Source organism: Symphodus melops (genome assembly GCF_947650265.1).
Source record: "Symphodus melops genome assembly, chromosome: 21".
NCBI classification, from domain to species: Eukaryota; Metazoa; Chordata; class Actinopteri; order Labriformes; family Labridae; genus Symphodus; species Symphodus melops.
Genome location: NC_136711.1, coordinates 15,196,791 through 15,220,815, shown reverse-complemented (window position 1 = coordinate 15,220,815; position 24,025 = coordinate 15,196,791). Strand labels below are relative to the sequence as shown.

At 41.7% G+C, this 24,025-nt stretch overlaps 1 protein-coding gene across 2 annotated transcripts in view; it reads right to left on the bottom strand.

Moving 5' to 3' along the window:
* dock1 (dedicator of cytokinesis 1) overlaps positions 1-22,631 on the bottom strand; it is a 179,904-nt gene extending 157,273 nt beyond the window's left edge. For both annotated transcript variants that reach the window (XM_079334262.1, XM_079334263.1), the window contains exon 1: positions 22,379-22,631. In XM_079334262.1, the coding sequence (XP_079190388.1) occupies positions 22,379-22,421 (43 nt within the window). In that variant the 5' untranslated portion in view covers positions 22,422-22,631. The remainder of the gene's footprint in view (positions 1-22,378) is intronic.
* Positions 22,632-24,025: the final 1,394 nt, after the last annotated feature.

Below are 24,025 nucleotides of genomic sequence, written 5' to 3'. Positions count from 1 at the left end.
ACAATATGAGGAGGAGGGAGATATTACAGGATGGGGGAGAAGCTAGAGAGAGAAAAAAAAAGGCAATAAAGTGTTTGGCTCCCTCGTGGCGCTAATTGTGTGGCACTGGCGATGTGTAGAAGAGGCATCACACATCCACAGGATGTCCACCCACACAGTCTGACTGTGTGACGGCCGGGCCTGGCACTGTCAAGGCTGTAATATCAAAATATTTCTGCCAGCCACGAGGAAGAAACCAAGGAACGCCAAAACGGCAATAACGCCCGAGGGAAACATCTCTTCAAAATTATAGGAAGAAAAAAAAAAAAAGAGATAAAAAACAAAACAAAATACAGCAGGCAGGGATGCACCGATGCAGCGCTTCAACTCGGCGGCGTCGATATGTTCCCTGATGACTGACATCGGCGAATAAGTTGGCATGAAGCGGTGTCATTAGCCGACGTTTATGTGTTGTGCTAAATCTATTTAATTGTCACAGCAAGTGCTGACTCAGAGAAGAGGTTTTTAGATCTGGCAGGTCACCTGTTGAATGAACTCGGACTTCTTTCCGCTGTCAAACACTAGGGGGAAAATGTTGCATTGTGGGAGAATCGATCGGACTTGAAGTGGCACACGACTCGACGACAAGTCACGACACGAGGTTCACTTTAGGAATCGTTTCAGCCATTCTGCAATAAGACAGGATTTTTTGAAAAGGCTCAGGAGGTCTTTTTTATTTTGGTGTTCCGTTTTTCCTCCCATCACACATCACTCCTTTCACTTCCTTTAATATGCCGCTGTCTTCATCTTTGGGCACTTACCTTTAGGTCCTAGTTCCACTCATTATGGAGTCAGGAAATCTGTTCCGAGCATTTTTTTTATTAGAATACCAACATGGCACGGGCCAGTTTGTTCATTTTTTCACAACATTAAGGACGACAAAATATTCTTGCCTTAATTTTTTTTTTTTTTTTTTTTTTTTTTTTAATATAACATTAACAAATGTAAAAGGTTACATAAATTAATAGTATAAATATCTGGGGATGGAGCTGCAACAGCCTAGAAGGTACGACGCACACCCAATGTACAGTGGCTAGAGTCCTCGTCGCAACAGTTGTGGGTTCAAATCCGACCTCTACTCTTTGCATAATGTCACCCCCCTTAGAGAGCTTGCATCTCTTTGCAAAAGTAGAAACTCGAATCAGAAGCCAGTGTCACGCCTTTACTGCTTTTCTGATACTCTGCAGATCTACACGTGTAACGGAGGCTGTTCTCTCCGGTGTAACGCCTCATCCGGCGTGTTGTCGAAGCTTCATCAACATCTCAAGGTCATATTAGAGCAACGATGAAATCCTGACTGATGACACGTGTTCTCTCGTTCAGAGGGAGGGGAACAATATGAAGCGGTTAAACCAGCCATGACCGACACCTGTCTGAGAAAAGAAAAAGAAAAAAAAACACTACAAGCCCCCTGTGTGTACACACACACACACACACACACACACACACACACACACACACACACACACACACACACACACACACACACACACACACACACACACACACACACACACACACACACACACACACACACACACACACACACACACACACACACACACACACACACACACACACACACACACACACACACACACACACACACACACACACACACACGACAGCATGACCGGTGGCTGTGTTAAGAGGACACCTGCAGGCAGAAATGACACCCGCACTGTGTGTGTCCTGCTGTGGGAATGCGTGCAGGGCAGCTCCAACAAGAGGTTTCCACTGGTGAATGATGGCTTAATTAAAAAAGACCCTCGCCGCGGGCCATGCGGCCTTCACAGCGCTCTGCCGGCACATGAATGTGAATCCTGCCTTTTTCTCCCACAATCAGCTGCCATCAGAGAGGCCGGTTATGTTTGACAGTTTCTTTTATTCCGTTACAGTTTAGCTTCAAAGTTGTTACGGTGGACCACTTATCAGGGACAAAGTACTCTGAGGTCACTTTTGATACTAGATGGAAAACAGTTTTATAAGAGATGATTCTGTTGTGTAAAATATGAAAGTAAAGCCTGCCGTACACTGGGCGATTATACACGATGTGTAAGTCAGTTCTTTACGATTTAATCCTTTCTGACGCACATCACGATTTATGTGCTCACCCTCTACCACCTGAGTTTACACTGTGCGAGTTGAATCAGGATGGGGTATTAACAACTGTTAATTAAGTTTACCTTTGAACACTTCCAGCTCTGGGTGTATTTCACGAGCAGCTGAATCATAACATACAAGACACATCATGCTGGTATGTCTGCTGTTGCCATGGTGCTCTCTGCCAGCCCTGGACACGGAGAACCGGCTCGTGGCTCCGCCCCCTCACTGTAGGACTGTATGCAGGTGTCAAGCAAAAATCATGCAGGCTGAAATGAGAGGTCAGTGTTGGATGCACGTCTGTATCGGCGTACGCACGTTTTCGGAACACGTTCTGCAGAAAACTACAGGAACCCGAGTTTGTCCAGCCCAGGGAAGAATCTGTACTCTTCTCCGCTGAGCACTGTCTGCTGCACGTGGAGCCGAGAATCTCAGCACTCGGATTGTTTAAAGGTCCTGTGTGGAGTTTTTTAACCAGTCGTAAAAAACAATGAAATTAATACTGATGCTTTTTTTATGATGTACAAAAGCAAAAAAAAAAAAGACCATCAGGGACAAGACTGATTGTTTATATGATGATGTAAGTTACACCTGAAACTGCTGCCACAGGGTAGGCGTCAAGACGAAAAGTTAAATGGCAACGCCGCAGACTTTTCTGCGGCGTTGCAGAAAGTTCAACAAAGAAGTCATTTAAGTGACATCACAGCCAAATCAGCTGCTCTGATATCAGAATTACAGTTAGCAGTACAGCGTGTGTCAGAGCAGCAAAAAATCTTGTATTACACTGTATAATGTAGTGCGACATTAAGAAAGAAAGAGCCCACAGCTGCATGAGCGTCCATCGCATGCAAGTATAGAGGTCTGTACTGTGGCAAGAGGAAATGTATGTAAAAATAATGACATGTGCAAAACCCAAAGAGGAAGAGGTAGTGGGTTAAGGAGGAGACCCTTGCAGAGTTTCTAATACTAGAAACTTCCATGGACAGCTAAGCAATGACCATGCAGTTATCCAATCCCTCTCACACTCTTAAGAGTCTGTATCCGATGTTCAGTATGAAAAGCGCGCAAGTCAGCCAACAACCAATTCAGTTTTTAATGGATTAAAAAGAAAAGCCATGTTTAGCCTGTTTGGTTCAGCCTTTTGTTGTTTTGTTATCCAAGTGTACGTGCGTATCCACGTGCCTGCACTTTTCAATTACCAGAACAATCCAATGAGCCCGGCGAATCTACCAGAACACATGTGGTTGACAATGGAACAAAGAAGGAAATGAATTTGGTGGTAGCACATTGGCTCACAAAAGGTTCCCTACAGGAGGAGAGAAGGCAACAAAACAATCAAAGGGAGGTGGGATCAATCCGTGTGCGACCATCACCGAGCAGCCTGCACTCGATTAAAGCGTCGTTAAGAGCAGCCAGAAAAGTCCGCAAAGCCGTCGACTGCTGCATCCGTGTTTGTTTGTTTGGAACTGGGTCACAGGTCCGGCTGACTCAGCGTGTTATCCAAACGGAAGGTGCTGAGAGGGATCAGCCCGAACAAACAGCTCTGATTAGAGACACAAAGCATCATATTTCATGGTTGGGAAAAAAAATGAAGGCTGCCCGTGTGATCCCTGCCAATGGAACGAGGTCTCATTTCAAACTAACGGGCGCTCAGGGAGAGAGAGCAGAGGAAGATTCTCACCGGGGGGGGGGGGGGGGGGGGGATCTCTAAATGAACTCTAACGACACCCTGGGAAGATGCTGAGTAAATGACAGCCATCAAACACAATCCTGACAATGATGGTGCAATTTTACACGAGAACCATTGCGACTCTGGTCACGTGGGGGTTTGGATGACAGCCCTGATTACTCATAAACTTGTATTTGCATAGCCATGAACGAACTGATGTCGATTTGGGAGCAAAAGCAGGGGGAGAAAAACCCATCAGAGCAAGAAGACGAAGAGGAAGTGAAGCACATTCCCACCAGAGGACGGCCTGCAAATGATTTTCTCCAAACGTGCTGAACAGAAGCATCATTTGCCAGAGGCTCATTACCATACATAACCTCTTGCATAAGGCTGTGCAAACTCGCAACGTTATCATGAGAGGAAACGAGTGCGGCATCAGATTACCGAGCCGTCCACTTAGCCTGCACACATCTACGCCCTCGCCACAATTATAAACAGCCTCAAATAAACACGGGCCTGATTGTAATTCCACACTTTAGGCTCGCTAATAACCTGCGCTAATCCACACCGAGTCTAACATATCATTACACTGACAGGAGAACACAGTATGATGGTGTAGGAGGAGGGCATGGGGAATGAGAGCAGCACAGAAAATGATAGTTGGTTAAAAAAAACAAAAAGTCTCTGTGGGCTCAGGAGCAGGAAAGGAAATCCCAGACGAGAGGATTCTCCAGGAGTGAAAGGCAGAGGGGGAGCGTTGGGGCGACTCTCCGTCTGGTTGGGCTGGGCTTCTGAGGAGCCGGAGAGGCAGAAAATCTTGCAAAGTCTTGCAGCCGTTTGAACACATCGAGGAGCCTCTGTCCTGCTACGAAGGAGTGCAAAGCCCCGTTTCCACCGAGCGGTTCGGTTCGGTTCAGTACAGTTTGGTACGGTTCGGTTCGGTTAAGCCTGATATCATTTATGTTTTCTCAGCCACCCGTTCCCTATTTGAAATGTGGCGTATAAGCCGGATGCCGATAGCAGCTAAGTAATAGCATCACATGATAGTAGCTAAACGCTAACAACTAATTAATAACACAAACAAAAATGGAAGAAATCCGGTAATTCATCTACTCTGTCACTGACATATGACTCTTTATTACAAATACTCAGTCATTCTTTGTTTCAGAGAAGGCGGAGATTTGTTTGCCGAAGTGACGATTCTTTCGGCCAATCAGCGGACTGCAGTGTTTAGCTCCACCTTTTCGGGTCGGCTCGTCTATGGAAACACCCCAATATGCGCGCTGTGCCGAGACGAACCGATCCGAACTGTTCGGTGGAAACAGGACTTAAGAATTGCAGGATTCCCAGCTCATCGTATCCAGCACCGGGAGTCATTGTGGAAGCAAGATTATTAACCAAAACTTCAGTTAAAGCCGCATCATTAAGTGGGCTCTAAAATGAAAAATCTGTAATCTGAAAATCACCAGAATGATTCTTAGATGACGACAGACTGAACTTCTCAGCAACCTGAAGCTTACCTATTTGGTGCATTTTCCAATTATTGTTAGCTATAAAACATTTTTAAGCATGCACTGGCAGAGCAACAGCATGAATTAATATACTATAATTTCGGTTTCCATTCAGAATGGGTTTTCTGACCTCTAGTAGGCGCAGGAATGGATTCTGGATTCTGGCTGATTGCAGGAGAGCAATTAAAGTCCAAAAATAGATATGCAAATAAGTGCAGCTAAATATCCATCCATCACATCTCAGCTCAAACTCCATTGTGATGCTAAGTTGCAGGTCTAACTGTTAAAACGATTAAGGCATTGAAAAGAAAGTTGTTTATGGCTAACAACTGGTGACAATGGAAGTGCTGGAAAGCTGGCTTAGCTCCCAATGGATATCTGACCATTGTGTGCGACAGAGCTGGATGGACACTTAATAAATAAATGGAAGCTGAATTTTATTGGTTCATTTGAAAAGATAAGACATGTTTCGGTTGAAAATGAGAAGAGTATATATATATATATATATATATATATATATATATATATATACACACATACACACACACACACACACACACACACAACATCTCAACCTCCCATCACTGTACTGCCAAGAGTTAACGTGTCATTGGAGACTTTAAAAGTTCATGGTAATATGTTGGGCCTGTGTGTGAATCAATCCAAGCTAACCTTGGCTCCACAGCTCAGAATCAATGCGCCGCTAATTTGATTTCATTAATCGCTTGCGATTGCTAAGCAATAACAAAAAATCTTTAGTTGCAGCTACTCTGAGTTTCTTCATTTCACGCCACGTGTAATAATGAACACACGTGATTATCATAGGGAGGCTGCAACATTATAAACTAGTGGATGACATTGCTTTCTGCAGTGGTAACATTTGACACTGTTTGGGTCACTTGGAGAGATTAGAAGTGAGTAAATGTATATCAAAGATACCCAACCATGGAAGTATTGTGGGTCGCAGCTCCCGAGTTGACTTCTCAAAGGAGCGTTTAAGGCGACACTTTGGAAATGGATGTCGCTGCTTTTATCGTTAGCCATGTGGAAAACAGTTGCACTGTACTTTTCGACGCTCTGGACTGCGTGGCTATTCACGGAAACAAAACTGAATCAGTGCTTCGGTCCCTAAAAAAGTCAATGTCATACACCGAAATGAAATGATCATTAGGTTTGCACTTTAATTTATCTTATATAACAGCGTCATTACTTGTTAATTGATTTGTTTTTCCCTTGTAATGCCAGGTGGCTGAGTACAAAGGCAGTGTGGAATCACGAGAGAGAGAGAGAGAGAGAGAGAGAGAGAGAGAGAGAGGACGAAGTGTTGTCAGTGGGAGAATACAGTAACACTAAGCAGAGAAAATGGATTAAATACAGGGCTTAACTCGTGTGAGGAGGAGTTCAATAAGCACATAGCTCAGAGTCAGAACGCCCTTTACCAGGCTGCAGGACTGAATAGAGGATGATTATTACACTTCAGTTGTACTATGGGTCTCTGAGGAAAGACCAAGGAGTCAGCAAAGAGACACGTTTTAGTCTCTAAAAGGATATATCCGACTGTAATTGACTCATCCCTACAGCCAGGCGAGATCTGCATGTTAAAATGAACCTCTTATTATTCAAGAGCGCGAGACGACATAACTACGAGAGAAGCACGAGATTCAACAGAGAGCTCATTAGATACGAAGCATAAGCCTTCCTGACAGCAGTACACAATGGTATTATCAAGACTAGACAGATTTTTTTTTTTTTTTTTAAAAAGGGGGACATTTGTTTTTATTTCTGAATCAGAATCATTTTTATTGCCAAGTACATTTACACACCAGGAATTGGCCTTGGTGTGTTGGTGTAAAACTGGTGCTTTCATAGCATAGAAACACATTCTCCAACTGATGTCCAGGCGGTGCATTAGAGGACCTGCCTGGACTATAAAACAAACATCCCCATGTCTGACATCGACCTGTTGTAGCCATTTGTACAGGACAAACGGGAGCTCAGTGAGGTGCTGTTGCAGGTGTTACCCGTGTTTTCCTGATGAGGCCTGCTGGTGTTTGGGACTGAGCTTGCTGCAGAGAGCTCTGCTGCTGCGCTGACAGGTATTCTGTAGGGATGTGCCAAGTGTGGTAAGTATAAAAGAAAGAACATGGAACCGGGGAGTGAGCAGAAGGACTCGGGGAGTGAGCAGAAGGACTCGGGGAGTGAGCAGAAGGACTCGGGGAGTAAGCAGAAGGACCTGGTCTTGCTGCCATCTCCCCCTTCCGCACTCTCTATAGACTCATTCAAACTTTTCCAGCGGACTTTCACTGTGAACGATGCCCACTAAGGGAAGCTGTGTTACTGAAATCTCAGAAACGTTGAATTACTTTTCCCAATAATTAAAATATTTAAAAATATGCATTATTTATATACATATTAATTAAATTTATCGTTGCTTTTCAGCCTTTGTCTTTCTAGATAGGTTAATGCCCCCTTTACACCTCAGGGATATTTACTTAATTTTATTTGGAATTTAATTTGTATCAGCCACTCTTTAATGCAGCGTAACATTCATTGGGGTACGTTTATGGAGACTATAAACTGTAATTAACTTACACACTAAGTTTTCATGGACAGTTAAGTCAAGCTCTAGCTCAACAACAAAATAGTGCAAAGTATGCGACTATTTTGTCAGCATTAATTGCAACAGGAGCTGCAACTTTTTTTGTTATGGAATTCCCTGCTTATCAATTTAAATGGGCAGTCTACGATTAAATGAAGGCATTAATGCCAAGTCAACTGTTTGTTTTCTTTTTATCTTTAAAGGTTTATTTTGGGGGCGTTTTTGAGTTGCCTGCTTGGAGGACTATAACCTCCATAGAGCGCATGCACTAACCACAGGCTACTGGGACCAAACTTCTGGTTTTGTCCTGAAGTATCCGTTTAAGGATTTGGATTCCTTTTGGAATTCTCCATTGACTCAAAGAGTTAATTCTTTTGCTTTTTGATGCCAGCGTGTTCTGACAAAGGCCTTTCTGTATCTTTAATGCTTCTGATTCGCTGTCCCAAACTTGATTACAGTCCTGCATTTCTAACTAGAATTATGTGATGTAACTCCCGCAGTAAACACTCAGGTGATCCTGCAGCATAATAGCTGTAATGACAAAAAGTTGAATTAAATAAAGCAAAAGCCTAACAGTAATGACATCCCTTATGTATACTCTCGGGCTATGATAATTCAAAATAATTGAAAAACACTGTAAAGAATATGATGGTTAAATGGATTATGAGAATAATTAAAGGACTGGGAATTTACATGAATTCCAGCCCCACTTAATTATTTTCTGCTCTTCAGAAATGAAATTAATTTGAAATTCTGTCAAAGAAGTTAAAGCCTCTGCGTCTATCATTCAAATACACAGTGTTGTCGTCCATTGGGGTTTGGTTGAGACATTACAACACATTGACAATGAGTTCAAAAGGGGAGGGGGGTAAGGGAAGAGAGATGATCAAATATAGAGCATGATCGCAACACTCAAACAAACAAAAAAAGAGCTTTGATGCCAACATACAAGGCAGGAGAAACATGATAATTAATTTCAAGACCCTCCCTAATAGGGTTTAATAAGAGGTTTAGGCGTTCAGATGGAAGCCTGATGGTTCTAATTTAGAGGCAGACACAGACGTGGAACCTGGGAGTGTGAAAAAAAACCCCCAACAAAATCAGCCCTTTCCCTCTTAAACCAATTATACACAACAGCCTTTTAGCTTTATCTGTGGTTTGAAAGTGTAGATAATGCTATTGTAATTAACCTGAAATTAATTTGACAGAGAGGAAAGCCCCAGGTCTTGCTCGCTGTCTTTCTCCCTCCTTCTCTCTTCTATAGGAGCAGATTCCTTTCTCCTCCTCCTAACTGGAAACCAGCAGGAAATGCCACTTGAGATATTACTGTCTCACAATAGCTGTGGTCTTTTCCTGTTCTCCAGAAGGAACTACAAATGCTTTTTATGTCGACAGGAAGATTAACAATGCCTCATTTATCAAAAAATAAAATAATAAAACACATGAGGAAGTGAGTAGGTTTGAAAGTACAAAGACAGAAATAAAGTGGAGAAAACTACACCTTGCCAGAGTCACATGCCAACAGCAGTAATACCTTTTGGCACAACTTCCCGCCATGCGCTGAGCTGCAACGCAGGCCTCAGGGTGCAATCTAACGCAGGCTAATAACTCAGCTTTCATTGCCTCTGCAGGGCCCTTTAATTGAAAATCATCTTCTAGATACAGCAGGGAGCAACGGAGCAGAGCCTGGCTCATTACAAAACACTGCGTGAAAGCTTTTCACACCGAGTTTCTCACACAGTGGTCTCAGGTGTTTGTTCGTGTACCAGTACCTGCACTGGCTCTCTATGACTCAAGGATTCATTACGCAAATCATCTACGATAATTACAAATGATAACTTTGATACAAGCTATATTTCACATTGAAAGAGATTGCACGGGTTTAAAGACCCTGGGATATCAGAGATTGTTCTCCCCACTGAAAGATGAGAATTTAAATCTTCACAATTATTCAGTTTTATATCTGCACTTTTGTTGTTTTTGTTTTATTTTATCTTCAGCGTCATGTACACAGGGTAAAGCTAAAGCAGATGCATAGCAACTTCAAACAAATCTCTGAACTAAGCAGTTACAGCTTAAAAAGAAGCTTTCAGAATCAGAAATACTTTATCAATCCCAGAGGATAACGTGGTTGTTACAGTTGTATTAAAACCCAATATTGCAGTAGAAATACAATGGGTTATATACAATGGATCCGCAGGTGGAGTCAGAGCTAGCTTGTTTGAGGCGGCTTAGCTAGCTTGTTTTTAGGGAGAAAATGTGTCTTCTTAACCTCTCAAAAAAAAAAAACACACCAGGTTAATAAAGCTGATAGAACTCTTGAGTAAAGCAGTTGTGAATAAAAAATAAGTTCCTCAGAAATTGAGTTATGCAAGAGGGACTGAAAGTGGAGTTGCTACTAGCTTGTTTGACAGTGCTCAGCTAGCTTGTTTATAGGCTAGGATAATGTGCTGTGTAGCAAATGTATACAAAAAGGTCTCCATCTGTTTAAAAATAATGGGCAAACTAACTAGTAAAAAAAAAAAGACAGAAATAAACAATCAATGTTTTATTTTCTACAATGTTCTTTGTTGGAAGGGTCTGCGAGTGCAAGTTCAGGACACAAACTTAAAAAACATTAAAAAAATAGGCTGCTGATGGAAATGTTTCAATAGAACTAATGTAGTGGATAAACAGACTTCAGACTTGTAGAAGTAAACAGGAGTCTTGTATGAGGCTAAAGTTTAAAAAAAAAGCCAATTACCGTAAATTCCGTACTATTGAGCGCACCTGGATATAAGCCGCACCGGCTAAAAATAAGTAAATAAATGTATTTGTACATATATAAGCCGCACTTGATTATAAGCCGCAGGTGTCCACGCTATAACAAGAGCTATTTACACAGACGTAGGCTACCGGTAACATCCGCAAATACTGTAGCGTCCGTACGGACGTTAAAGGACGACGAGAGCGTTCAAATAATAACTTTTAATAACCCGATCACTGTCGGCCGTGACCACGCCGTTTACAGCGGAGAACAAAACCATAACTTGCTGTAACAATCCAACTCTCTCCCCCAGCGTTCTCTCATACAGCCACTCAACACGTTCGCGCTGGTGCATTCACTGACTCTCCACATAATCGGAATTATGAACACATGATCAACTACTGACTTTACGACATGAACCGTTACAATACGAAGCCTAGCCGACGGTGTCTGTAACACGGCTGATGAAAAAGATGACCGTAATATATTTCACAAGAAAAAGTCCATCCATTCACTGCCTCAGAATGACTTCATTACTCACTTCCTCAGTCTCTGTTGTCGCTGTCAGTGTCATCTTAACGTGCAGCAGCTCTGTTAGCTTCTTTGACAGCCAGGTGGATCGCCTTTAACTTGAAAGCTGCATCATATGTATTTCTCCGTGTGTTTTCCATCATGAGGGTGCGTGCATGAAGCGCAAAATGACTGATATTAAGATCCGACGTGACGAAGTCAAATGTTTTTGCGGCACAAGCTCATAAAAAATCCATGCATTAGCCGCACCGGAGTAGAAGCCGCAGTGCTCGAAGTGTGAGAAAAAAGTAGCGGCTTATAGTCCGGAATTTACGGTAGTTACATTGTGCTTCACAAATGCAAAAGGTAAAAACAGGGAAACATACACAAAGAAAAAAATCTGACTGACTGAATGTGACTGACAAAATTATTAGGTGGGTAAAACCCAAACCAGAGATATTGAATCTTTTTGTAAAACCACAAACAGATCACAGTGTTGTTGTTTTTGTATTCCATGTATACACCAGTACACAGCATGAAGAAGTAATTTGGCAGAATCCACACAGATTAGCCTTTTGCACAGCAAGAAGTAGCTAATTATTTCCTGCCCTCTGTTCCATCTCTTGTGATATGAATGCTAATGAGTGCATAATTACCTTCAAATATTTGAAGAAACTCTGCAATTGACTCAGCAAGTTTACTTTGAAGCCTCTTCGGTGGCACTTTGCTCAGATGTGACTGCACTCACAAGAATGTGATACACTACTTGACCTCCGCCAGGTGGCAACTGCTGCATGTAGAGTTACAAAGCAGACACACAGATATTTGCCATGAAATGACTTTGCCTTGTTCTTCATGTTGTTGTAGTCATATTTGTTACACTGGAGCAGACTCAACAATTGATAAAATAGCAGCATGGGGGAAAAAAAAGAACAACGTAGAAATGTCCAACGAAGCAGACAAAGGTCGGGACGATCAGTAGGGATGTTAGGAAAGGTTGTCTGCAGTCCCTCACACTTATCCCTCCCTGCATCAAACTGTCAAGAGTGTCTGACAGCCAGACAGGCACCGTTACATTTCAATGAACATCCAAAAGACAATACCAGTGAGCAAACTACGAAAACTTTAAATCTAGCTGAAGAAATACTTTTCAGTATCAGGCAGGTAGACCCGCTCAGATTATGCACACCTCTCAAATGTTCCATGTTAAATTGCCGGAATATATTAAGGCAATTAACTTCCTGTAAAAGCCACTGAACCTCGATGTCACCCAAAGCAACTTGTTTAGCCACCCAGAAAAAATAAAAATCCAATAAATAATTTGTCCTTCATCTCGCGCTGATGAAATTACCTTCAACCCTGCTCTCACTGCGATTGCCAAGACGAACAATTTGAAAAAAGCATGTAGGCACAGTGAGTGGGTACATGACTAAAACCGAATTTAAACCCTGGGATAAACAAAGTATTTCTGATTCTGATTACACAGTAAGCTAAGTGTGAACTTGACTTGAAGTAAATAACAACTGAATGATAAATACATGCTGATCTGATGGCTTCTAATAACTGTAAATTGCCACCGACTCCATCCCAAATTAAATAAAGCAGTCTCAACAGCTCAGATGAATTGGTTTTATGGTATACAGCCAAACAAGCGTCAAATAGGACAGACACATCTGCAGTGGTATTAATGATTTCTTGTCAAATGTTACTTAACTGCTTTTCTTTTCTTGGATCTCTGGGGTAGCACAGGCTAGATGTGAGCATCCTCTTTAGTCTGCAGCAAATGCATGCAGCCATGGATGTATTTATAGGACAGGTTTCTCATGTGGTTTGCATTGCAGAGTCACATTAATTTGTTTAGTTTCAGTACTATATGCATCATGTGGCTGCTCATAGTTGACGCTTGTGGTTTCATGTGTTGAGCCTCGGATGTCATATGGGGAGATAGTTGTAACTTCTGCAAGTGTATAGCATATACACAATCAGAATCAGAATACATTCTGGATGCATCAAAATGAAGCATTTCTGAGAATGTCCTCTCAGTGTGGCTTTTATACTGCTTTTTCCACAATGATGGATTTCACTGTCTGGACCCAAGTCACTGCTCATTGTTTTCTTTGTGGTACATGATATTAAATACAGCACCTTCAGGCTATGGTTCAACAAAACAAGACATTTAAAGAGGTCACCGAGTGCTTTAGGTGAATACAACAGCCATGTTTCAGTATTTTCTGACATTAAATGAGCAAAATGATTGAGAACCAAATGGCAAACAGACACTGGGAGAAAAGAATCCTTACAAATGTGCACCAATGTTGTTGGAATTAATATGATGAATACAATGGGTTTTTTATTTTTAATAAAAGTTGACGTTTTTTGAAGTAAATTTGACATTAGGCCTACTTTTGTCTTTATCCGTCCAGGCCAATACCCATAATATATCGTAAAACTTTTATCGACCAACACCAATCGCGTCCCGATTGAACCATGCACCTCCCCTAGGTCAGGTGAAAATCTATTGAGCGTCACGAGAATCTCTGTCCTCTTCTGTCCAAACAAAAAAGGAGGCCGAGGTGTCAGATTAAAATAGTGACACAACTTCATCTAAATCCCTAAAGGTTGATCAGAGTAGAGCTGCCACTCACTGACAACTCAAACTGCCTCCAGATCCCACCGACATCTGAGCTGCAGGGCTCTGACTTTATCTAGTATTTAGCCATAAATACACATACACACCCACACACACACACACACACACAAACACACACACACACACTAACACCAACACACAAAAGGCCATTTCATCAAATGCCAGCCCATACTGAAAGGCTGTCTCTTGCTGCGTGTGGCAATCCCCTCGCCTGTCTGCAACCACAATCAATGACTGACAACTCCATTACGAGTCCCCAACACAACCCACGGGACATTTTAAAGGTGAGGAACGCGACATTAAAATGGACTGCACCTGATACTCATGTTGACATTTTTATAAGCTGAATAACCTTCGGAATTGTTGAGCCGTATAATTCCTGCTGTGCATGAACATCATTGGGAGAATGAAAACAGATGCGGTACGATGACGGGAAGGGAGCTTTAAGAGAAAAAAAATAACCCAACACAGAATATGTTTAAGTCTATGGATGGTTAAGGACGACGCCGCTCCGCTTTAAAGAGATGCCAAATGCTCGTAGTGATACTGAAGAAATGAAGAAGTGAGTTTTTCCCAGGGAGCCTGTCCTTTTAACCCCGTGTTTGACCTACAGAAACAGACAGGTCATCCAGTGTAAGCTCACCCACCGGCAGCCTGGCACGGCCTCGGCTCAGCTGCAAGCTCATCACTCTGTTGGAATAAAGCCTCCGCCTGAGCGGTCGGCTTTAGACGTTGCTGAGAATACTCAACACAGACTGAGTTTACAACCCTATACTCACTGCCAAATCACTCCTCTTGTTTTATTCCAAGACATTAAACTTGGTTTCCACAAAGTAATTGAACTGTTGCTTCAGCCCTAAGCTTGTGTCTCAAATGAAGACTAATGCTGATCTCAAGAGGGAAACGCGTCCTGGTGTATCTGAACCATACAGGAACTCTTTCAATGAATCACTGGGTGCAAAAGCATCCTTATTGTGGGCCATGCTATCATATCCTTGGGTATCCTATTGTATTGTAAGTTTCCCTGCAACACCGGCCCCTCGTTAAAAAAGGCTCTCAATGTACAGACAAACATTCAACCAGGCAAGTTTACAAAAAAAAAGGTGCATCAGATTCAGTAAGACGTTACAGTGCTGATCTATCGCTTACACTACCACTTAAAGGTGGGATACCTACCCCCCCTTAACACTTCGCGGGCAACATATTACATCAGCCAAAGGAGGTCGTGACAGACGCATAATGGGGTGGAGAAGACTGTGTGTGTGTGTGTGTGTGTGTGTGTGTGTGCGCATGCCTCAGTTTGTGTATGTGAAGCTTCTGAGAGACTCTTCACGAGTCGTGCTCTCTACATTTATGCAACTCAGTAATGCAAGGTGAATTCACACACTGGGACATGTTGTAACAGCTGCTATGTGTTAAGTACAAAGGGGTCATGATGGCAGAACTTCTTTACGGCATTGTTGTGGAACTGTAATCTTTAATTGAACCCATCTTCATCACAAGCCCACTATCAGCCTGCCTCATATGATATGACAGCTCTAAGGTCCTCTTTTATTGATTTCATGCAGCTGAATCTAAATTATGTAACAGGACGAGTCTCCATCAGTGACCTTTGTTTGACATTGACGTGTTACACACATTTAGCCATCTGTCAAGCTAGCAGAAGCATCACAGCAGGACTCCAATCAGACAATGCACAAGCTGCTTGGCATGGTCACAAATCAATACAGAGGGGTCCAGAGACCGCCCAGCTGAGCAGCAAGGCAACACATCAGTCAGTCACGACACAAAGCATCATGGTGCATGATCAAACAGAAAGTGTGTGTTTAGTGTCACTTTGTCTTTACTGTTACTGTTTAGTGTAACCCTTACAGAGGTCAACTTGGGCTTGTGTCATCTTTAACTACAAAGAGGCTTTGTAGAGTCAAATGATGTCTCTGACTGAATAAGTCAACAAAAAGAAAAAGAATAACAATGCACAGTCAGCTAATTTTAGAGGTGGTAAATATGAACCTCCGGTAATGGTATGTCAAGGTATTAAAGCATGGGTTTAGCATAACACATAATCACTAGTCTTTCTTTGTACCTTCATACGGTCTTGCCATTATTGTGGCAGAAACACAGTATGACGTTATTTGTAAAAATATATGAAAACAATTAAAAACTAATTTTAAAAAATCTTCCGTTGTTGAAGCGATAGCGTTCACAGTTCACTACCTGGTTGCTAACCTCGCTTTTGCCTTAGCTAACTATCCTGTTGTCATATATTAATTTTCTATTTTTCTTAGCGAAGACATCGAAAACCAGAAGACTAAATGTCATTGGAGAGGGGTAAAAAAACTGGATATTTTCGTATGTTGCTGATTGAGAATAAAACATCGTTTGGAAACTTGAGCATTCAAGCTTTTTTTTTCTTCTTAAAAACAACTTATCAAACAATTGACCCAATATGAAGTGAAGACAAAAATCCCATGTTCCGTATAAGACAAGGTTAAGTGGCCCACAGTGGGCCATTATGTGTTCCCCATTAACCTGTGGCAGCACAGTGCCACTTAAAAAAAAAAAAAAAAGATAAAGCATTGTTGCAGCATTGTCTTAAAGGTGAGCCAAGAAGGAGTAGCATGGAGCCACTTAGCTGAACTGAACTGATTAAAATAGGCCAGCTGTCATTTGTCTCAGCCACTGGGAGCTGTACTATTAGAACCGCCTCAGCAAGCAGCACGGCCAACAGTGAATATATAATTCCCTTTCAAAATTAATAATAGCAAAGTCGGACTGACCTCTAAAGAGAGAGAAAAAAACCGAGGATTATGGCCAAAGTTTTGGACTGAGACTCAGAGACGGTGTCTAATGAATGCAGAGACATTTCAGAATGATAGATCAATGTATCTCACACACCAAACATGACCAAAAGGAGAAATGAGGGATTTTTAACTCTGTACCTCAGCTACATATTAGACACACACACACACACACACACACACACACACACACACACACACACACACACACACACACACACACACACACACACACACACACACACACACACACACACACACACACACACACACACACACACACACACACACACACACACACACACACACACACACACACACACACACACACACACACACACACACACACACACACACACACACACACGATAGAAGTATCGTATATCTTCTTTTTTAAATATCTGCAGGTTTTACAACTTTCTTTACAGAACATGTATTATGCTGAAAACTGTACTTGAAAAAAATATGGGGCAGCAGAAGTAGCCTAGTGGTTAGTATGCGCCCCTTGTACCGAGTCTATAGTCCTCCAAGTGGACGGGGCAGGTTCGAATCCAACCTGTAGCTCCTTTGTCATGTCATTCCCCACTCAGTCTCTCCCCAGTTTTTGACTGTCCTGTCCACTATTAACTGACTCTGTCCACTGTCCTGTCAGCCATCAAAATCCCCAAAACACACATTTAAAACTATGCAAAGAGGCACTGGTTTAGATCAGTTAATAAAGCGTTCCTGTGTTCAACGTCTCTGATCAGCTAACTGTCCATAAAAAAAGCAAAATGGCCCCATACATGTGAATTTCACCCTTCTAAAACTGGCATTGGTGTCAGCCTCAGGATTCCAATATTGGGTGATGATCCATTTATGAACGGTAAAGATTTTGTTTTCTCTCACCCCCCCCCCCCCCCAATTCAGTGCTCTTTCACCAGTAATTCACAGTTGAAGAACGACAACAAAAGCCGATTGAAAAGTGAGCATTGTGTAGCTTGAAAGGCAAAGTTGGCTGGTTACCCTTTATAATTATTTTTTTTTTTTTTTTTTTTTAAACTGGTAGTACTCATCAGCAAAAAAATCCCTTTGTCAGTTACTACAGTTTCAAGGTTTATTTAAATCCCCAAACGGGTCTGTGCTAAAGCAACACAAATTGTTTTTAAGCTCTGCATCGCAGCTCAAACGCATGCAGCAGAGTCATGTTAAATAAGGGAGAAAACTCAAGCAGAATGAAGGTCCCAGGTCGAGGAAGTATTCAGGATTCTGCACAACCAACAAAATTATTCCAAAGCTGTGAAGCGCAAGCTCATAAAATTGGAAAATAAAAGTGTAGGTTTAGCATTCAGGCAGCAGGTAATCACCCAAGAGGTGCAGACTTTTCTCACTGTCATAACATGCATTCCTGTTACTATACACATAAACACACACATATTGGTCACTCGACCAGAGGAAGGATGTGTGACACAAAAACATATCACACTGCAGCTGTGTGCGCCACATGCTTTATTTTGATCCCTTCCCTCTGCTGCAAACACGCGCGCCTTTCTGCTTGTGATGCTTTTTATTTATGAGCAAAAAGGGTGCAGGGCTGAGTGTAAACAGCACCTGTATGGTGCACAGACCAAACAAAGATGAAACTGTTTGCTACTCTCCTGACAAACAAAACAAACAGTGATAAAAAAATCTTCTGTCTTCTGCTTGTCTCCGCAGCGTCTCCTTCCAATTCATCAGCTGCTTTTATTTGCCTTTCCGGTAGGAGCACTCTCCCCGATTTTGTCAGCTCAGCGCTTCTTTCTTGGACGAAGTTGAAGAGAGAGCAAAGAGGAATCAGATGCCTGTGTATATAGCAAAACTCCACTGTGTAGTTAATATTGTCCGATGCTTTGTTATATCAGAATTAATGGTTGTGATATCTGGCCGGGAGTGCAGCGTTGACAAGAGCCACACTCCCCCACACTTTTGATATTTATTGTGCCTTCAACCGATGTGAAACAAGGTATTTGCTGAATACGAGCTACTCCAAGCATATAAAACCAAGAAGGAAACAGATAAAATGAGCACACTCAAGTATTTTACACCAAATAGCTTCAGCTAAGGCAATAAGAGGAGGGTAAAATACGAGACAGGGAGGTTAAAACACATGGTTAGAATTTATGTAGTAACCGACACTGCTTTTGTAATTGCCACCATATTTGTTAGCTTGCTGCACTTGTGGGTGGGAGAAGGTTTCAGCTGGGTGCCAGGGCGGAGGCTTTCACGAAATGATCATGACCTCAGTCTTAAGACGAATCATCTGGATCTCAGCTTCCTGCTCCCAATGTGTCACTCACCGCTAACCTGTTTCAAATGTTACCCGTCTGGGGTTGTCAGTCCTGTTAGCCTGCAGTCTGTGACACGCAAGTTTAAAAATATGAATCATAGCCACGCCAGAGACAACATTTAGAGCTCAGTGTGCAGATTCTGTGTCCAAGTGTCATGTTAGATAAGTTGCCAGTCTGCGATCTGTCCTACAGGAAGTAGCATTTCCTGACTACCTTAACCCCCGACTGGCGAAAAAATAGGGATCGCCCAAATGTACTTCCAGCATTGATAACATTGTGTTTGCTGTTCTTGCATTATTAGATAAAATGAAGTTGGATTACAAAGGGTAAAGTATAAAGTCATGAAAAACATCCCATTCTCAAAAGGTTATTTGTGAGCCGACATGTAGATCCAGACTACTAAACAGTCCAGCTGCATCGTGTTCCCTGGTTTGCCTTTCGAGAAACCTCTGAAGTGTCAAACTTTACTTTGGCTACTTCACAAATTCTCTTCACGTATACTCTATACTTTTTTTTGACATCACACATTTTCATTTTGGACTCGCTATCCAACAGCGTTTATCAAGATGTACAGGTTGTCATTCCTCATTCCACCAGGTCGGTGCAAAAATCTATCATGACATCTTGGATAAAACCTTAAAAAAAAAAAAAAAGTATGACAAGATGTACATTTCACACAGGTAGAAGACTTTAAAACAGCAACCACTGCATAATTAAGCCTTTAGAAACTACAAAATAAAAATCTTATAACATCTTATAATAAAATGAAAGATGACAACTCATCTGAGGATTAATTAAAGAACTCCTCTGATGTGGAACGTATATGAGTAACTCGCAATAATCAGAATAATATGTACTTTATTAATGCTGCAAGGGGAAATGTGGTTTACAACGCCGGAATACACACACGCATAAACAGGATCCTATGGACATGCATTAACAGAGTAATGTTGAGCTGCCCGCAGCATTTTCGGTTTCTGTGTCTTGCTCAAGGGCACCTCGGCAGTGCTCAGGAATTGGACTGGCACCTCTCCAGCAACCAGGGCAATTTCCAGACTTGGTATGTGCCTGGGTAACGCTGCCTCACTTCAAAACCTCGCTTCAGCAGTGATCAGAAATCGTTCACAGTATGTGCTAACAAACCTCCTGTGTTATCACAGCTACTTTCTATGAAGGGCACAGTAGCATGTATTATTAACACTGCTGTGGAAAGACCAGAACACACGGTTTTGTCTTCACTCCATACTCTAATAAAGCCACGGGTTCATTATGAGCGTGCTGAACACTATGACGAAAGTTTGGCTGAAATTAAAATAGGCCCACGGTGAGTGCTGCCAGTATGACAGATCTCAGAGAGGGCTCATTAGCACATTTTGGTCATACATTGAGTATTAAAAGTGCAATAGCTGTGCAGCAGCCTACCACCACTCTGCAGCAGCCATGTGGCAGCTGACTCTCTGTCTGCTAATGACTCACCCACTCTGAATCCAGGGAGCCCCGTGGGAATGGTGTCAGAGATTTTTGTAGAACGTCAAGATCTAAGGGGTATTCAAGAGTGGACTGATGCAATCGTTAGCATGAGCAAAGTAGCCGACCAACCCTGCTCGAGCATCAACGTGGTAACAGATCCACATAGACCGGCCTCTGCTCTGAAAACAACAGAGCTCATTTTGAAACTGCAGTGCGAGACGCCAGTCAGAGTTTTGGTAATATCCGGATGAACTCTTCCATCGCTCAGCATCAGCATCCCTCAGTCCAACCAAGGGACGCACAGCTAAAAGGGACTCATGTTGTGGGTTACATAATGCACATACAAAAGTATAATTCACAGTCACAACTCTAATGCTGTGACTGTTTTTATGAAACGGTAAAAAAAGGACTGTTTCCACCAAGCGGTCCGGTATGGATCAGTACAGTTTGGTATGTTTTGGTTCAGTAAAGCCTGATCCCGTTTGCCTTTCCACAGCCCACACTGCAGTATTTGGCTGTCGGTGTGTAAGCCGGATGCTGTTAGCCGCGTCAGCTGCGTAATAGCTTGACATCATAGCAGCCGACACAGTGTACCCTGCTAATAACTTCAACAAAGGAGAAAAAGGTGACACAGTAAACAAAGAACAACGATGGAAGACATCCAGCAAATCAAGCTTTCATTAAGAGAAGAGGAAGAAAAACAATCAACTGGATATTCAAACATGGCGGGGGTTGCGTTTGCCACTGTCGAACAGGAAGTGACGATCCTTTCAACCCAATCAACGGACTGCAGTGTTTCGCTCCAACTTTTATGGTGAATACTCTGCACCCCAACAGATGGGAATCAAAAAGTAAGTTCAGTCCAGGTCGGTCATTTCGGGATCTTTCCTGGTTTTAGTTTATGGAAACGCCACAAACGGCACGCTGTACCGAGACGAACCCAAGTGAACTGCTTGGTGGAAACACGGCTTGATAACTGATCTTTTTTAGGGTAGTGTATACAATCTGATATGGTTAAAGAAAGCAAGTGTTCTACTTGTTGTTACCAGACAACAGATTTTCGGCAGTCTCAGAAGTAACTCTGATATTCTACTGGTATGATATCTAATGAACACATTTTAACTTCTATGTAATCAAAACTGTTACCTGTAAGAAATTAAAAAAAAACATTTAGTTTAATAGATCTTTTTGTTTGTACTTTCTGAATTGAGTATTTATGTAAAAACTGTACTTGATCAAATGTTAAATCACTGTAGCCAAGAGACAAGCTGCTGATAAATGAGATGACGTGAAGATAACATGCCCATAAAATAAACTATTGGTATCAGTACAGTGCCACAGAGGGCATATTGTGGTTTAGTAGCACTTTTCAAATTAAACTCTTGCCAATATTAAATAACGTGTGCTTTTTTTTATGATTGTAATTATAGTGTGGTTAAATAATCCCCCGAAAGTGAGAGTGGAAGCTAACCGGGACAGTGTTCTCAGGCCAGGCTCTAAAAGCATTTGAGGAATGACAATACCCAAACAAAAAAACAGGCTATCTGTGAGCTGGAGACCTGGCGCCAAACGCAAACAAACAACACGACACAAACTTTAAAAGTTGTGGCGTAGCTTCTGAACTAGTGAGTTACTTTGAAGTTTGAGGCCACACAACACAGGAAACAGCGCTACAACTAGGCGCGCCTCGAACAATTCCCAATCCACACACACTCACACACACACTCACAATCCTCTTCCTCACAATAGACACACATTCCTTGTTTTGCGTTTCATGCAAACTAGAAGGCAAATTCTCAGCACAGTTTAAAGGCAAATTCGACCCACACATTTGTGTCCACATTGCGCATGAACAACAACGAAGCCGGTGGCTTTCTAATCAAAAAATCCCCTTTTTCCAAAACTTGAGCAAATCTGAAAGCACAGAGAGCTAAGGCTGAGCTAACGATGGAGCATGCAACTTTTGTTACGTACCAACACCATACTTTTCCTTTTTTGTGGGCACCCAGCGAGACATTATCCGTGTCGAGACTTCCCCGAGTCGTCGTTTATCCGCTTAGAAAAAGGTCCAGATTTGACCTGTTGGTTTTATTGTGGACTCTTTTTTTTTCTCAGTTTTCTCTGAGCTTTGGGGCACTACTCCGAGCAGCCATTTTCCACCAGTGACAGGACGGTCCGCAAGGGGGAGGAAGGGAACACAACTTTTTCTCTGCCTGTAGGCGTTCATACAGGCAGACGTCCTGCTAAACTCCCACTGTTATTTCATACTGAGACGGCGGGGCTTATATATGGTTACTTTATTTTGCATTAATCTTCAGTTGAAATGTGGTTTTGAAGATCAAATAACCCGATAATGTTTTATTAAAGATGATGTAGTGCTGCAATACTTCAGTGTGTTTATGCTTTTATTCTTGTGTGCTGTCTTGTAAATGTTTGTTTGTATGCTATAAACAGAAATGCACAACACAGGTGATGATCTCAGTATGCTCGGGTATGTAAGATGTTTTTAAAGCTATGTTGAAACTTTTTGGCTTTGCTCTTTTTTTAGGTACATTTAGGTGCATTTCCATTTTGCACTTAGTATATATATAGTATGTATATAGGCCTAAACAAAGATCATCCAAAAGAGAAACTGCATGTTCCACAAAATGTATAGAAAGTATGAAGACAGAAAGTGTTTGAAAGTAAAATGCTAAATATTTTGCCAACAGCCTAACATACACAGGGATATGGAAGAGACAGAATAGAATATAGTTGGAATATGATCAATTGTATGAATAGAAAAAAAAAAGTTTTTAATAATGTTTTAATTGAAGTCAGGAATTTTATTTAGGCTACATTAAATTATGAGGAAATTCTTTTGGTGTGAAAAAAACAGTACTATAAGATCATATATTTGGAAAATGTGTAGTATTTCTAAACAAGCATGATAGAGCTATATGAAATTTGAACAATGTGCCTTTCTATTTGTGTATGCTTTATGTTGAAGCTACTGAAGTCCATGCCGGCCTGTTATTCTGAGCAGTGATGTGGGGAAATAATAAAAGCTGTTCCTCAGAGCCACAGGGTCTCAAGGAAAAAGTTGACTCTCACTCAAATATATTTATCTGATTTGGAAAATAATTGTGTCCAGCAAGTTTCTCCTATCTTTTAAATCTTTTAAACTGATGACCTAATGGCCTGATTTGGCCTAACTTCCTCCACTTGTTTTGTAAGAGTCTTACCAGTGGAGGGCACTGTTACTTTTATACTTATTCCCATTAAAAAAAAACACCAGTATATTGTTTGAATCTCTTTTTGTAAAGCTGTCTTTGCTCAATATAATTTTTAATTTATGTTATCTCCCAGGCAGAACAGACAAAAGGCAACAATTTGCTCAACAGCTTGATGAGCTTCTTCTCAGCTTGATGAGGTGTCTTAAAGCAGGTCACAACAACTGATATTTAAAATATCTGTTTAATCCCTGCCTTTAAAGAAATGTGTAATATATTTCACAGAGTGGGGCGGAAGTAAGCTATCTGGGGACTTTTAATCCACTGAGAAACACAAAAATTGATTAAGCATCAAAGCAACTACCAATTCTGGTATGAAAGAAGCTGTCTCTTAGATCGCTGTTTAACT